General features: G+C 38.2%; 1 protein-coding gene across 2 annotated transcripts in view; it reads right to left on the bottom strand.

Annotated features, from left to right (window-relative positions):
• The window catches only part of EXOC6B (exocyst complex component 6B), a gene marked incomplete at both ends in the record, with an annotated part of 577,226 nt that overhangs the window by 267,733 nt on the left and 292,411 nt on the right, over positions 1 to 17,082 (bottom strand). For both annotated transcript variants that reach the window (XM_084235083.1, XM_084235084.1), the window contains one exon: positions 16,927 to 17,047. In XM_084235083.1, the coding sequence (XP_084091209.1) occupies positions 16,927 to 17,047 (121 nt within the window). The remainder of the gene's footprint in view (positions 1 to 16,926; positions 17,048 to 17,082) is intronic.

Raw genomic sequence — 17,082 nt, 5'->3', positions numbered from 1 at the left:
TAAAATATGATCTATATTTGAGGGGGTTATCAGCAAAGGGGAAGGGAGCCCAATGCACTTTGGTGAAGGATTATGGGTGACTTCGTGGTAAGTGTGATTTGATAATACACATCTGAAGAGTTATGAACCTATACCTCTAAATCTCATAGAGTATTGTAAAGGAACAATAATTCAGTAAAGTTTATGTAGTTAAAAGCAATAAATTACATTTACATTTTCTGACCTTTAAAAAAATATGATCTATATTATCAATACTTGGAAATTTAAATATTCACTTCTAAACAACTCTTCAGTTAAGGGAGAAGTCAAAATTGATATTATTGTTCATTTAAAATAAACAGTAATGAAATAGTTCATATCAAAACCTATGGAGTATGGATAAAGTCATTTTTTAAAAATTATATCTTCACACACAAGCATTAGAAAACACAAAAAATTGGAAAAATCAAAACACATAAACTATGAAGCCAAACCAAAAAAGTTAAAATATACCATAATTGAGAGCAAAACTGGTAAAAGTGAAATCAGTGATATAAAAAAGACATGAAAGATTTAATCAATTAAAACTAAAAGTTAAGGTTAGAAGTTAAATCAGTAAAATATACATAGCTTAGGCAAGTGTGATTAAAAAACAAAGAGAAAACAAAACTATATTCAAGGAATACAACAGTGAAAATAAATATAAATACAGAGAATAGTAAAAACTGCAAATAAAGTTCACATATAATCACTTTAATAACAGTTTTAAAAACACAAATGACAAGGAAGTCAGCCTTTGTGGGCAGGACAAAGATGTACATGTCACTATTTAAAGTTTACTGACACTAGGGAAGATGGTGGCAGAGTGAAGACCCTGGGCTCACCTCCTCCACATACAGGTAGTTTGCAGCAGAACAAAGTCAATAACTCCCAAAGGAAAAACAATGATTATGAGTAATCATTGGAGTAATATTCAAAGGAGGGGAGCCCCAGCAAAAAGTAGAATAGGCCAAACAGATGGCCTGGGCAGGCACCATTAGCCCCAATGGCGTGGCATGCCCTGAAAGTAGCAGAGCAGAACTGTAGAGTGGTCCTTCTACAGCAGGTTCTGACAGACCCCAGCAGATCTTGGGGAGGGTCCTGGAAGCAGGCCCCCTAGTGGTACACCCGCGCATACCCCAGGGAGTCCAGGACAGGAACTGGAAGCAGCCCAACTGTAGCAGGCCCCAGCAGATCCAATTGCTCCCTTAGGCAGGTCTTAGAAACAGTATTTACCACATTACATCCCATTAGACTTTAGCAAGTTCTGGGAAAAGTCCTGAAAGCATCCAAGACTTGGTAGTCCCTGGTAAAACCTTTAAAACATGAGTTATTTTGGTCACACAGGATTACTTTATGCCCTAACTTTAAATCTTAAAACTATTTTTCAGTATTATTGATGATCTATTTATCATAGTTAACAATCATAGTAGCAATTACATTAGCAAATCTTCTAGTACTGAACAATCTGGTTATGAAATTTCTTTTGTATTAGTAATTTTTTCAGTTAATATATTGACAAATTTGAATTCTGAGGTCATATAAGATTTTTACTATGTTTGAAATAGGCATTGAGCATACTGTACACGTTAATATGTGAAATATCTTTCAAAATATTGCTAATTTATGCTATCTCAATTAGTTCATTCAGGAAAAATAAAGTGCAATTTTAAGTAGTGACAAGAAAATTAAAAAATATTCAGATATAGTGTTTGTTTATGAGACTTGTTTTGAAGTTTGGAGTGTTATTTTGTTTGCTTTCTGGGTAATCTGGTATAACAAATAGTGTCATGAAATAGACATTGTGGCATCAACCACCCAATTTCATAAAGGATAAAATGGTTCAGTGAATAAATGTGTGTGATGCTCAGTTGCTTTTTAATAGCTTTGTTCAGATACATTACTAATACCATACAACTCACCCATTTGAAGTTTATAATTCAATAGTTTTTCCTGTTTTCGTATAACTTGCAGATATGTGCAAAATATAACCAGTCAATTTAAAACATTTTCTTCACTTCAGAAAGAAGTCTTATGCCCTTAGAACTACCACCATCTATTCCTCCTATCCCCTACACCTCTAGCAACCACTAATCTATTTTCTGCCTCTAAATTGATACTTAACTACTGAGAGAAAAGGAAGTATTTTGGCATTTATTCTTCAGTTCAAAAGAACATACAGTAGATTTACTAAGAAAAACTCCCATTAGATTACTGTTCTCTGTAGACATAATTTAATCAACACACTTATAAAATAACTTGTTCTTTATGATGTCAAATATGATTCCATGATGACTAAGAAAATGCACTTTCTTGGCAGGATACAAAATCAACACACAAAACTCAGTAGCCTTCCTATACACAAACAATACATCTGAAGAAGAAGAAATTTAAAAAACCATCCCTTTTAGTATTGAGACAAAAAAAAAATCAAATACTTGGGAATAAATCTAACAAAAGAGGTAAAGGACCTATACAAAGAAAACTATAAAACACTGTTAAAAGAAATAGAAGAAGACACAAAGAAATGGAAAGACATCCCCTGCTCATGGATTGGAAGAATAAACATTATTACAATGGTCATCCTACCAAAAGCAATATACAGATTCAATGCTATTCCAATCAAAATTTCAATGTCATTCTTCAAAGAAATAGAACAATTATTGATGAAATTCATATGGAATCACCAAAAACCCCAAATAGGCAAAGCTCTCGTGAAAAAACAAAAAAGAAGGGAATGGAGGCATCACACTCCCAGACTTCAAACTATACTACAAAGCCATAATCATCAAAACTGCATGGTATTGGAACAAGAACAGACACACAAACCAATGGAATCCAATAGAAAATCCAGAAATAAACCCACAGATTTATGGTCAACTAATCTTTGACAAAGGAGCAAAGACTATGCATTGGAGCAAAGAAAGTTTGTTCAATAAATGGTGCTGGGAAAACTGGGTCGCTACATGCAAAAGAATGAAGCTTGACCACTACCTCATACCATACACAAAAATCAACTCAAAATGGATTAAAGAACTACACATAATACCAGAAACCACAAAACACATAGAAGGAAATATAGGTGAAACACTACGTGATATGCACATCAAAGATATCTTTACAGACACATCACCCAAAGCAGTGATAGTGAAGGCAAAGATAAACAGCTGGTACTACATCAAATTAAAGAGCTTCTGCACAGCAAAAGAGACAATAACAAAAACAAAGAGAAACCCCACTGACTGGGAGAATATTTTTGCACACAACACTAATGATAAAGGACTGATCACAAAAATCTGCAAAGAGCTGATGAGACTCAACACAAACAAAGAAAATAATCCAGTCAAAAAATGGGCAGAAGAGCTAAAAAGAAACTTCTCTGAAGAGGAAATGCAAATGGCCAAAAGGCATATGAAAAAATGTTCAACATCACTTGTAATCAGGGAAATGCAAATTAAAACTACCATGAGATACCATCTTACACCAGTGAGAATGGCACATATTAAAAAAAACTAGCAACAACAAATGTTGGCAACGATGTGGAGAAAAAGGAACTCTCCTGCACTGTTGGTGAGAGTGCAAACTGGTCCAACCACTATGGAGAGCTATGTGGAGATTTCTGGACCTACTAAACATAGAGCTTCCATATGATCCAGCAATTCCACTCCTAGGTATTTGCCCAAAGGACACAGACACATCAATTCCAAAGAGCACCTGCACCCCTATGTTTATAGCAGCACTATTTACAATAGCTAAGTTTTGGAAACAACCCAAATGCCCAAAAATAGATGACTGGATCAAGAAGATGTGGTACATATACACCATGGAATATTACTCAGCATTCAAAAAAGATAAACACATGCAATTTGCAGCAACATGGATGGTGCTGGAAGGGATCATGCTCAGCGAAATAAGCCAGAAAGAAAAAGAAAAATACCGGATGGTCTCACTCATAGCAGGAATCTAGAAAACTTAAATAAGGGACCAGGAAAATGAATAACTATAAGAAAGTGAAAATCAAAATCAACAAACAACTATAAACCAGAGACACTCTATGGGTGGTGGGGGGCGGGGATGGGAGGGATTGGGGTCAAACTAAGGGGATTGCAATTGTATGGGGAATATAAAAATAAAATTTATTTAAAAAAAAAAGAAATTCCAGTCTTCCCTTATCAGGGAAATGCAAATTAAAACACTACAGATCACCAACCTGGATAAATTGTGTACAACAAATATGCCATAATAATATGACTTAGAATAGGTATATGTAAAGACTTAGGCAAAATATATGAACAAAAGTAAACAATTCATTTTAAAAGCCTGTATAAAGTAGAATGCATTCAAAAGGGTAAAAGATTCATGGGACATTTTATTTTAATAAAGAACTTTATCTACAATGAAAAAAAAAAGAAAATGCACTTTCTGGGTGAGAGAGTTCTATAGATTTGTCACATTATCAAATGTATTAGATACACAGAAAAAGTTCAGAAACACTCTTTTACAAAAAAGCACTTGCTAGAAAGATATTTAAGAATTCTAAGCAAAAAAACTGCTTTCCCTAGGAAAATAAAAGTGGTGAGTTCAGTAAAATAAACAGAAAAAAAATCAAGGAATTCTCTCACATAGAATGTAACAATACTTGTTAATTAATGTGATCAAGGGGGGGGAACCTTCCTTAATATATTATCTAATAGAAAACATAACACCAAAAAATAATACTTAAATAGGAAGTATATAAAATACCTTACCAAAAGACATGAAAGGAAGTAGTGAGGAAAATGCATATATTCCTGATGAAAAACCAGATACTAAAATGTCAATTATTTCTATTTAAATTTACATATTCACCACATAATACTACAACAATTCCATTTTGTAGGGACATAGGGAGGAGTGGAAGGAAATGACAAAGTTAATTTTATCAAGTTAATCAAGTTAACATGGAATAGCAAGAATATAAATAGAACATTTAGAAGAAAATTTAGAAGATATACCTGTCCAATGAGAACTTAAAATCATACCATATTGATGTAATAATCAAAACAATGTGACATTGGTTTAAGATGAGAAAAGAAAGATGGTGGTAGGACTCATACAGTATAGAAAAAGAAACCTTGACTTTCCTCAAGATCAACATGGCAGTGGGGAAACGCTGCAAGTAAGTCCTCCCATAAAAAAAATAGTTAATAGGGGGGAAAAGAGTCAGGTCCCTGTGAGAACTGGGACATGGAAGATAAAGGGGCAACTCTGGCAGACTGCCCAAAGAGGAAAGTTCCCATGAAAGAGGACGGAAGAAGAAAGGAAAGCTCAGTACCCTGCTACCTTCCCCCAACCACGGGTGTCAGCACTCTCTGACCAACAGAAAGGAGGAGGAAAAAAAAAAAAAAAAAAAAAACTAGAACAAACTACAGATCAAGTGGGTCACTGAGTAGAAAGGAACTATTTCAGGCACCGCACCCCGCGAATGGGAACGGTGGAGAACAGTGCAGGAATCCCCACCATGCAGGAATCCCCACGAAGGTGATCAAATGACTAAAGGTAGATAAGAACTCCAAGGAGACCTACAAATACCCAAAGGCCAGCTGGTAAGCTTGAGTGGAAAAGCAGTGCTCTCAAAAAGCATACGGGGATCAGGGATCCCCAGATCCCCATGCCCACAACCTAGGTTTGTGGGGAGACACACAGGAGCTGCCACTGAGGTGAATGTCCCTCACTGAATAATCAGAAACCAGGCACCCGGACATGGGAGTGGGGTGCAAAAGGAGCCATTTCTGTGGGCACTGAACTGGGTTACAGCCCGCGTCCTGTATCTGAGGGCTTTGGAACTGAGACCCGGGGCTGGAAATCAGGGCATGGGATGCCCACGACAGTGGGGTACAGGGCAGACACAGCACCCCCATGGCATTAAGGCACTCCACAACACCCCCACTCCATTCCCCAGACCCACAGGGGAAAAAAAACAGTTCTGGAAGGACACTAGGAAAGATCTGTGGCACCACTGAGTGACCAGAGCAAAATCACCAACACCCTGATAGTTGGAAACCAGGGATCCCAAAAACACCCTAAGGCTCTGAGAGAGGGTGGGCCATGCAAACGGGGGTAAGAAGGGAAATGAGGCATGGAGCAAGACCACATTCTGGAACTGAGAGCTAGATGCAGGACCCGGGGCGTGGGACTCACCATAGCAGTGGGCATTGCACAGGGAGACAGTCAGCATTTTGGATCTGATAGCCCTGGAACTGAGACCTAAAGTGCAGAATATAGTGCACGGGATCCATACAGCTGTGGGCACAGCACTGGGTGAACACGGGCACCCAGCTTGAATAAGAGCCCCTGCATTGAGATGCTCCCCTCCATTCCCTGTCTGTTTCTCAGAGAACCACTGCATAAAAGCACAGGTAAGCAAGTACAGGTCTTTGGTGCCACCTCGTAACCAGAACAAAATCAACTACTAGCTGATTCCCTGTTGGAACTGAGTAAATACAAAGGGAGGGAACTGTAAGGGACAGTGCCCAGCAACACATCAATACCCTGGTGGAGTTTTGGCCTACCGGTGCTGGTCTCAGTCTGGTAAACAGTTTCCAACACCCCTAAAGGAGCAATCCAAAGAGATGCCAGCCAACACAAGTGGCACAATGTCCCAATGCATAGAACTAATTAGAAACCAAACAATAGGGAGAAGAAAAAATATAAATAACCAAGCAAGCCCACAGAAGAAGGACACAACACAAAAAGAAATACAGTCACCAGAGCTCAACAATGACATGGAAAAACTTCTCGACCTATCAGATAAAGAATTAATGATCATCATGAATAAAAAGCAGAAAGAAAACGAAAAGGAAAAAAAAAATGATTTGAGACAAATAATTACGGAACTGAAGAATGAAATTGAGACCTTAAGAAACGAAAGAAAAGAAATGAAGATTAAAAGGTTACTAGAGGAGATAAAGAACTCTGGGAAAAGCAATGAAAACAGAATAGATGAAATGGAAGAATGGATCATTACTATCCAAGATACAGAAATAAAAAGAGCCAAAAGAGAAAAGGAGAGAGAAGTGCAAATGAAGATATATGAGGATACTCTTAGACAATTATCAGACTCCAGGAAGAGAGGAAATGTAAGAGTTATAGGCATTCCAGAAGGTGAGGAGAGAGACAAAGGAACTGAGAAATTACTCAAGGAGATAACTGAAGAAAACTTCCCAAGCATGAAAAAGGAGACAAATATAGACATACAAGAAACGAGAAGAACTCCCAATTACCACAATGAAAAGAAAACTACAGCAAGACACATACTAGTAAAGCTTGCAAGAGTCCAAGACAAGGAAAAAAATAATGAAACTGGCAAGGGGCAACAGATAACTTACAAGGAAAAAACAATGAGGTTAACTTCAGACTTCTCCAAAGAAACATTACAGACAAGAAGAGAATGGAGTAACATATTCAGCAAACATCAAGACAGCAAATGCCAAAGAATACTTTACCCTGCAAAGCTCTCCTTCCTCTACCAAGAAAAAATATGGACCTTCTCAGACAAACAGAAACTCCATAAATTCATTACAACTAAACGCCCCCTCCAAAAAGTTCTACAATAAGTACTAAAGCCAAAACTAACAGAGGAATGAATAAGAAGAACAGAATAAAGCAAGGAATAAAAATCACAAAAAAGACAAACAAAATGGCAAATACAGATGCCAATATATCTATATTAACTCTAAATGTAAATGGATTAAACTCATCAAGAAAAAGAAACAGTAGCAGGCTGGATAAAAAAACAAAATCCAACCTTCTGCTGTCTCCAGGAATCACATTTAACCATAAAAGGTAAACATAGACTGAAAGTAAAAGGCTGGAAAACAATCCTACAAGCATATGGACCAAAAAAGAAGGCAGGAACAGCCATACTTATATCAGATGAAATAGACTTCAAATTAAAAAAGTAAAAAGAGACATAGACAGACACTACATTATGATCAAGGGGACAATACATCAGGAAGATATAACACTCATCAACATATACTCACCAGATGAAGGGGCACCAAAATACATTAGACAATTATTATCAGCTCTGAAAACAGGCATTAATGAAAATACATATATAGTGGGATACTTCAACACCCCACACACACCAATGGACAGATCAATGAGACAAAAAATAAAGACACCAGAGCCCTAAATAAAGACATAGAACTCATGGACTTAACAGACATCTATAGGACACTGCACCCAAAAAAATCTGAGTACACAGTTTCTCAAGCACATATGGATCATTCTCCAGAATCGATCACATACTGGCCCACAAGACAAACATCAACAGATACGTGAAGATCAAAATCATTCCAGCTATCTTTTCCGAACATAAAGGCATCAAGCCAGAAATAAAACATGAAAATAAAACAAGGAACCCTCCCACTTCATGGAGATTGAAATCCACACTACTGGAAGACCACTGGACTAACGAGGCCATCAAAGAAGAAATTAAAAAAAAAAACTTTGAGTGGAACAACAAGGAGGACACCACTTTCCCGAATGTATGGGATGCAGCAAAAGCAGTAATAAGAGGAAAATATATAGCAATACAGGCTCATATCAAGAAACAAGAAAAAACTCAATAAACAACCTAATCGCACATCTCAAAGAGCTAGAAAAAGAACAACAAAAAAACCCTAAAGCCAGAATAAGAAAGGAAATAGAAGAGGAAATAGAAAGGAAATAGAAAGGAAACAGAAGAGGAAATAGGAAATAGAAGAGGAGAAATCACAACAGACTTAGTAGAAATCAAAAGAATAATCAGAGATTACTATGAACACTTGCACGCAAACAAATTCAACAACCTAGAAGAGATGGACAAATTTCTAGAATGATATAATCATCCAAAGCTGGGCAAAGAAGAAATAGAACAACTAACAGACCAATTACAAGCAGCAAAATTGAGGCAGTAATCAAAGCATTCCCCTAAAACAAAAGCCCAGGGCCAGATGGCTTCACAAATGAATTCTATCAAACGTACAGCAGTGAATTAGTGCCTATCCTACTCAAACTCTTTTAAAAAATTGAAAAAGAAGGAATACTACCAAATATATTCTACGAAGCCAACATTACACTTATACCAAAACCAAACAAAGACAGCATAAAAACAGGAAATTACAGGCCAGTCTCCCTAATGAACACTGATGCAAAAATCCTCAACAAAATCCTTGCCAACAGAATCCACCAATGCATCAAAGGGATAGTACACCATGATCAATTGGGATTCATCCCAGAGGCACCAGGATGGTTCAACATATGAAAATCCATCAGTGTAATCCAACACATCAACAAAAAGAAAAATAAAAACCATATGATCATATCAATAGATGCTGAGAAAGCATTTGACAAAGTCCAACATCCATTTATGATGAAGGCCCTTGAAGTTCTCAGGATGGAAGGAACATACCTTAACATGATAAAAGCCATATACAACAAACCCACTGTAAATATTATTCTCAATGGCGAAAAGCTGAAGGTCTTTCCTTTAAGATCAGGAAAAAGACAAGGATGTCCTCTCTCACCACTGCTCTTCAATAAAATACTGGACGTCCTACCCAGGGCAATAAGACAAGAGAAAGACATACAAAGAATCCAAATAGGGAAAGAAGAAGTAAAACTATCACTATTTGCAGACGATATGATAATATACATAGAGAATCCTAAAAACTCCACAGAAAAACTACTCAAAATAATCAACCAGTTCAGAAAGTAGCAGGATACAAAATCAACACAAAAATCTGTAGCCTTCCTATACACAAACACGCAATCTGAAGAAGAAGAAATCAAGAACACCATCCCTTTTATAAATGAAACCAAAAAAAAATCAAATACTTAGGAATAGACCTAAAAAAAGAGGTGAAAAATCTATACAAAGAAAATGATAAAACACTGTTAAAAAAACTGAAGAAGACACAAAGAAATGGAAAGACATCCCCTGCTCATGGATTGGAAGAATTAACATTATTAAAATGGCCATCCTCCCAAAAACAATACACAGATTCAATGATATTCCAATAAAAATCTCAATGACATTCTTCAAAGAAATAGAACAAATACTGATGAAAGTCACAGGGAACCACAAAAAGCCATGATAGCCAAAGCCCTACTGATGAAAACAAAGGAGAAAGGAGGTATCAGACTTCCAAAATCCAAGCTATACTATAAAACCATAATAATTAGAACAGTTTGGTATTGGATCAAAAACAGACACGCAGACCAATGGAACCGAATAGAGAGCCCAGAAATAAAGCCACACTTATATGAACAACTAATCTTTGACAAAGGAGCAAAGAATATGCCATGGAACACGGACAGTTTGTTCAATAAATGGTGCTGGGAAAACTGGACCTCCACATGCAAAAAAATGAAACTAGACCACTAACTCTCACCGTGCACAAAAATCAACTTAAAATGGATAAAAGAACTGGACATAAGACCTGAAACCATAAAATATATAAAAGAAAATATAGGTAAAACACTACAAGACATACATCACAATAAAATCTTTAAAGACTCATCACCCAAAGCAGTGATACCAAAGGCAAAGATAAACACCTGGGATTACATCAAACTGAAAAGTTTCTGTACAGCAAAAGCGACATTAACCAAAACAAAAAGACACCGCACTGACTGGGAAAAAATCTTTGCACTCCAGTCAACTGATAAAGGACTGATCACAAAGATATACAAAGAACTCACAGGACTCAATAAAAACAAAATAAACAATCCAGTCAAGGCATGGGCAGAAGAACTTAAAAGACATTTCTCCAAAGAGGAAATGTAAATGGCCAATGGGCATATGAAAAAATGTTCAACTTCCCTTATCATCAGAGAAATTTAAATCAAAACCACATTGAGATACCACCTTACACCAGTAAGAATGGCACATATAAAAAAAACAAGCAACAACAAATGTTGGCAAGGATGTGGTGGAAAAGAAACTCTCCTACATTGCTGGTGGGAGTGCAAACTGATCCAACCACTATGGAAAGCTGTCTGGAATTTCCTCAGTCTACTAAAAATGGAGCTACCATATGACCCGGCAATTCCACTCCTAGGTATCTACCCAAAGGACACAAAAACATTGATTCAAAAGAACACCTGTACCCCTATGTTTATTGCAGCACTATTTACAATAGGTAAAACCTGAAAACAACCCAAATGCCCAAAAATAGATGACTGGATCAAGAAGATGTGGCATATATACACATATATACACAATGGAATATTATTCAGCAATAAAAAAAAGATAAACTCAAGCCTCCCCAGTGGCGCAGCAGTTGAGCGCTGGGTTGCAAAGCTGCCTGCAGCCTCTGTAGCACTGGTTCGATCCCTGGCTGCTCCCCAGCCACTGGAGAAGGGTCCCACATGGTGCACAGACCTCTCCTGCCGCCTGCTGCTCCCCTCAGCAGTGTACTTCGGTCCTTCTGCCTGCTCTGCTCCCTGCTCTGGCTCTGGTGAATTCTCTCACCCTCCTGTGCTTCTGACTGTACCCAGTGCTTGTATAAATAAATAAATTAATTAATTAAAAAGAAAAAAAAGATAAACTCATGCCATTCACAGCAACACAAATGGAGCTAGAAAGAATTATGCTCAGTGAAATAAGCCAGAAGGAAAAAAGAAAAGTATCGGATGGTTTCACTTATAACAGGAATATAGGGGAAACAAATAAGACATCAGTGTAAAAAAAAAAAAAGTACAAAACACAACAAAGCAAAAATAGACAATTATAAATCAGAGACATACTGCTGGGGAAGAGGAGGGAGGGGGGAGCACAGAGGACTGAAGTGATGGTGCATGGGTCCCTTGGGGAAGGGAATTCTATGGGGACTCAACCAGAGTAGGTGGGGGGAAGCAAATATTGTTTAAAGAAATAAAAAAATTAAAAAAAGAAAATGAAACCTTAGTATACATATATTATATTACTATGTACTGAAGGTGGCCTTCAAAATATGTTGGGAGAAGATAGGTTATGGACTCAATGTATATTAAAAGGATCATACATTGTGACTAAGTAGCATTTATTCTAAGAATGCAAGGATGGTTCAATATCTACAAATTGATCATTGTAATTTACCAACTCAACAAAGAAAAAGATTTTTAAAATTGGTCATATCAGGCAGCAGTCCCTCTGCCTACCTGTGCCTATGCAGGTGCTTCTTTTCACCAACTCTCTCCCTCTGCAAGGCAGCAGCTTACTGCCTGCCCATGACCTGTACCATGCCAAGACGTCTCTTCACTGACCTCCCTCAGCGGAGGCAGCACTCTTCAAGGCCACCCACCTGCAACCATACAGGCCTCTCTCAGCAAACCTGTCCCTTTCAGGCCAGCTCTTCCTGCCCACTTGTGTTTATGAAAGTGTATTTTATTCTTCTGTCCCCTTTCCCTAATAACCCTGCTCTTTAAATATGAAAAAAAAAATTGCCATATCAATAAATGCATAGAAAGTATTTACAATGTCCTTGCACTACTATTCCTTATACCTACAATGTTCTCTAAGTGATCTTTGCATAAAGAGTGACTCCTTGATTTTGATCTGAGAAAGCTAGTTCCGATCAACAAAACAAAAGGCAGCATCCTGTTGTCTTAATCAAATACCCTATTTAAATTGTTCATGATCATTGTCTGAGATTCTTATCTAGAGTCTCCCCAATTAAAATGTATTATTCTTATTTAGAGTCTCCCCAAATTAAAATGTTGTTCTCTGAGACAAATATTTTATCCATCCTTTTCATTGTATTCCCAATGTCAACACATAATCAACATTTGAGAAAAACTGAATAAATGATTAATTTGAAGACAGCATTCTCTACCTAAAATAACTTGGTTTATCATCAAAAATTCATGCTATGAATTTTCATATAGATCAATAGATCATGGAGCCCTTGTAATTTGACAATTTTTTAGAGTAAAAATATAACTGTGAACTCGATATCAGTATTATTAGTATTATTAGTCACTTTAGAAGGCAATATGGAACTGTTTATAGCTCATCTTGAAAAGTGAAACCTGCCGTTAGAAAGGGGAGGTTACTAAATAAATCTTAAAAAAAAAAAAAAAAAGAAATGGGAGGTTGCATATTTCCTGTTTCACCTAAGGAAGGATGGAGTTGAGCAGTGAGGGGAAGCTAAAATGGAACTGGGAGAGAAGGCTGGAAGGAAACCTGGTGGAGGCACATGTAGCTGAGAGACTATGAGGGAAAAGCTGCTCTTGCTTCTCAGCCTTGGACCAGCGTCAGGAACTTGGGATACATGGAAGGAGACCTTGAAAGAAATGTAGCTAGTATATAGAGGGCGGATCAACATGGCAGTGAGGAAACGCTGCGAGTAGGATCTAACATTAAAAAAAAAGTTAATAGGGAGGAAAAGCGGCAGGTCCCAGTGAGAACTGGGACACGGAAGATAAACGGACGACTCCAGCAAACTACCCGAAGAAGAAAGTTGCCATAAAAGAGGACTAGAAGGGAAGAAAGCTCAGAACCCAGCTACCCTCCCTCACCCACAAAGTTGGCACTCTCCGACCAACAGACAGGAGAAAAAAAAAAAAAAAACTAAAACAACCAACAAGAACAAACTACGCATCAAGCAGGACTGTGAGTGGAAAGGAACTATTTCAGCCACTACATCCCGTGAACTGGAGCTGTGGAGAACCCTGCAGGATTCGCTGCGAATGGCTCCAGGCTCCATTAGAGAAAAACAAAGACTCCTGGAGACCTACAACCAGCCCAAGGCCAGCCTGTAAGCTTGTGCGGAAAAGCAGCGCACTTGAAAAGCAAACACGGATCATGGCTGCCCACGTCCCCATGCCTGAGACCTAGGCTTGTGGGGAGACGTGCAGGGGCCCTCACTGAGGTGAATGTCCCTCACTAAGTAAATAGAAACCAGGCGCCCAGACACGGGAGCGGGGTGCAAAAGGAGCCATTTCTGCGGACACTGAACTGGGCTACAGCCTGCATCCTGGACCTGAGGGCTTTGGAACGGAGACCCAGGGCACGAATTTCGGGGCGTGGGTAACCCACAACGGTGGGGCACAAGGCAGACACAGCACCCCAAAGCCGTTGAGGCATTCCCCACCACTCCCATTCTGTTCCCTGTCCCATGGGGTGAGAAAAACAGCTCCCTAAGGACACTAGGAGAGATCTCTGGCGCCACCTAGTGACCAGAAAAAAATTGCCAACACCCCATAGAACAGGGACCTTTCTTCAGTAAAGACTGCTTGAAACCAGCAGAAGTCTCCTGGAGGCGACGATGTGGAGAAAAAGGAACTCTCCTGCACTGTTGGTGGGAGTCAAACTGGTCCAACCACTATGGAGAGCTGTGTGGAGATTTCTGGACCTACTAAACATAGAGCTTCCATATGATCCAGCAATTCCACTCCTAGGTATTTACCCAAAGGACACAGAAACATCAATTCCAAAGAACAACTGTACCCCTATGTTTATAGCAGTACTGTTTACAATAGCTAAGCTTTGGAAACAACCCAAATGCCCAAAAATAGATGACTGGATCAAGAAGATGTGGTACATATACACCATGGAATATTACTCAGCATTCAAAAAAGATAAACACATGCAATTTGCAGCAACATGGATGGCGCTGGAAGGGATCATGCTCAGCAAAATAAGCCAGAAAGAAAAAGAAAAATACCGGATGGTCTCACTCATAGCAGGAATCTAGAAAACTTAAATAAGGGACCAGGAAAATGAATAACTATAAGAAAGTGAAAATTAAAATCAACAAAAAAATATGAACCAGAGACACTCTATGGGGGGTGGGGGCGGGAAGGGGAGGGATTGGGGTCAAACTAAGGGGGTTGCAATTGTATGGGGAATATAAAAATATAATTTATTTTTAAAATAAATAAATAAATAAATAAAATAGCTAGTATAGTATATCTTAATTATTTGGAGAGCAGATGAAATTTATTGCAGTGAACCAAAATGGCCATTTCTGTTATAGAAGGAATTTAGAATTAGTATGAAAAAGTTTATCATTTTCCCAGTCTTCCCTGCCAACATTTTCACCCCTCCAATTCCAAAGGAAGTTCTGTGGTTTTGGGAGAAAAACTTATCTCAAAGGTTGAGTCCCAACCCCTCTGACTTTGGCAGGGGTTTACAGGTGAATAGAAACTCAGGGGGTTACAGGTTAATAGAAACTCACATGGTTTAGCAATTTGGGAGTGGAATTTACCTGTAAAGCTCAGAGAAGTATCAAAATTTCAACTCCCATTGACAACCCAGGATCAGAAGAAATGTACATCAAATGTCTCTAAATAAATTCTGTTACTACTTGAGGAGTAGGATGGGTGGGCACAAGGACAGAGGGGCCAAAAAAAAAAAAAAGACAATATGGAATCGTAATTAAGAACATGAGGTCTGGAGACATATTTGAGTTCGAATTCAAGCTCCATTACTTACTGTATGACATTAGGCTGGTTACTTAACATGCCTGAAGTACAGTTGCCAGAGTACAGAATTGTTTAATAATACCTACTTTAATTAAGAGAAATGCAGATTAGAATAATGAAATATCACCTCCCAAAAGGTGATACTGGGAAGAAAAATATCTCCTCCCAAAGGGTGGCTATTATCCAAAAGACAAGACACAAGTTTTAAAGAGGCCGTAGAGAAAAGGCAACCCTTATACACTATTGGTCAGAACGAAAATTGGCACGGTCATTATGAAACAGTATGGAGATTCCACGAAAAGTTAATAATAGAATTTCCATAAAATCCAGTTATTCCAATTCTGGGTATTTACTCAAAAAAATACAAAACCACTAGTTCAAAGAGATGCATGCATGTTTTTCGTAGCATTGTTTTCAACAGACAAGAACTGGAAGCAACATAAGTGCCACTGATTGATGAATAGATAAAAAAGATAAGGTGTATGTACTCATTGGAATACTATGTAGCCCTGAAATGATGAAATCCCGCCATTTGTAAAAAACATGGATGGACCTAGAGGGAATTATGCTTAGTGAAATAAACAAGACCAAAAACAACGAACACCGTATGAGTTCCCTCATACATATTACACAGAGAAAGCACACAGATGAACTAAATTAAAATAAATCTTTGGACTACAAATTAGTGACTACCAGAAGGGAAGGAGGGAGTAGGGCGGATAAATTGGGATAAAGGGGACAGTGGTATATGAAGGATAGTGGACTTTTGGCAGTGACCTTAATTTAGTATGTACACACTTTGATTCTCAACAATGAACAACTGAGGGCCTCCCCGGTGGTGCAGCAGTTGAGCACTGGGCTGCCAAGCTGCCCGCAGCCTCTGTAGCGCTGGTTTGATCCCCAGTCCCCGGTGAGGGTCCCACATGGCACGCAGATCTCTCCTGCCGTGCCGCTGCTCCCCTCAGCAGTGTACTTCATCAGTCTGCCTGTTCTGCTCCCCGCTCTGGTTCTGGTGAATTCTCTCTCACCCTCCCATGCTTCTAACTGTATCCAGTGCTTGTATAAATAAATACATAAATCTTTAAAAAAAAAATGAACAACTGAAACTTATAAAATGTTACAATGTAATGTTATTCAGTAAAAAGTAAAATACAATGGTTGAAAAATATAAAATAAAAACTATCCACTTTATAAGGTTGCTGTGAGGATGAAATACATATGAAGTACAAAAAGCAATGCCTGACACAAGGAGGACGAACAATGGATGTTAGCTCCTGTTTTCTTAATGCAAAGAGCACCTAGTGTGTTAAACAACATGGAAATTTGAAATGACCGCCTTCCATAAGTGTTAAAGGAGATAGCTACAAAGTGTGATTCCAAGCAATATATATTTGATGATTTTAAAACAGTAAAACACTGAATAGCATATAATCAGCTCCAAGAAAGAACTTCTCATGGGCTTGTGTTACATACCGAGTGGGTACGGAGTGCTGCGATGGTTTTTGAAAGTGCCATTTCCCATAGTTCATCAATGTAGGCTCTATTTACTAAGCCCTGGGTTGTATGTAAAATGTGATCTTCAACCACAAAAAAGCTAAGATTGAGGAAAAAAGAAAGCAAAGCTGTCAG

The sequence above is a fragment of the Talpa europaea genome, assembly GCF_964194135.1.
Source record: "Talpa europaea genome assembly, chromosome: 6".
NCBI lineage: Eukaryota > Metazoa > Chordata > Mammalia > Eulipotyphla > Talpidae > Talpa > Talpa europaea.
The sequence above is the reverse complement of the archived record's forward strand: the minus strand, read 5'-3'. Positions and strand labels throughout refer to the sequence as shown.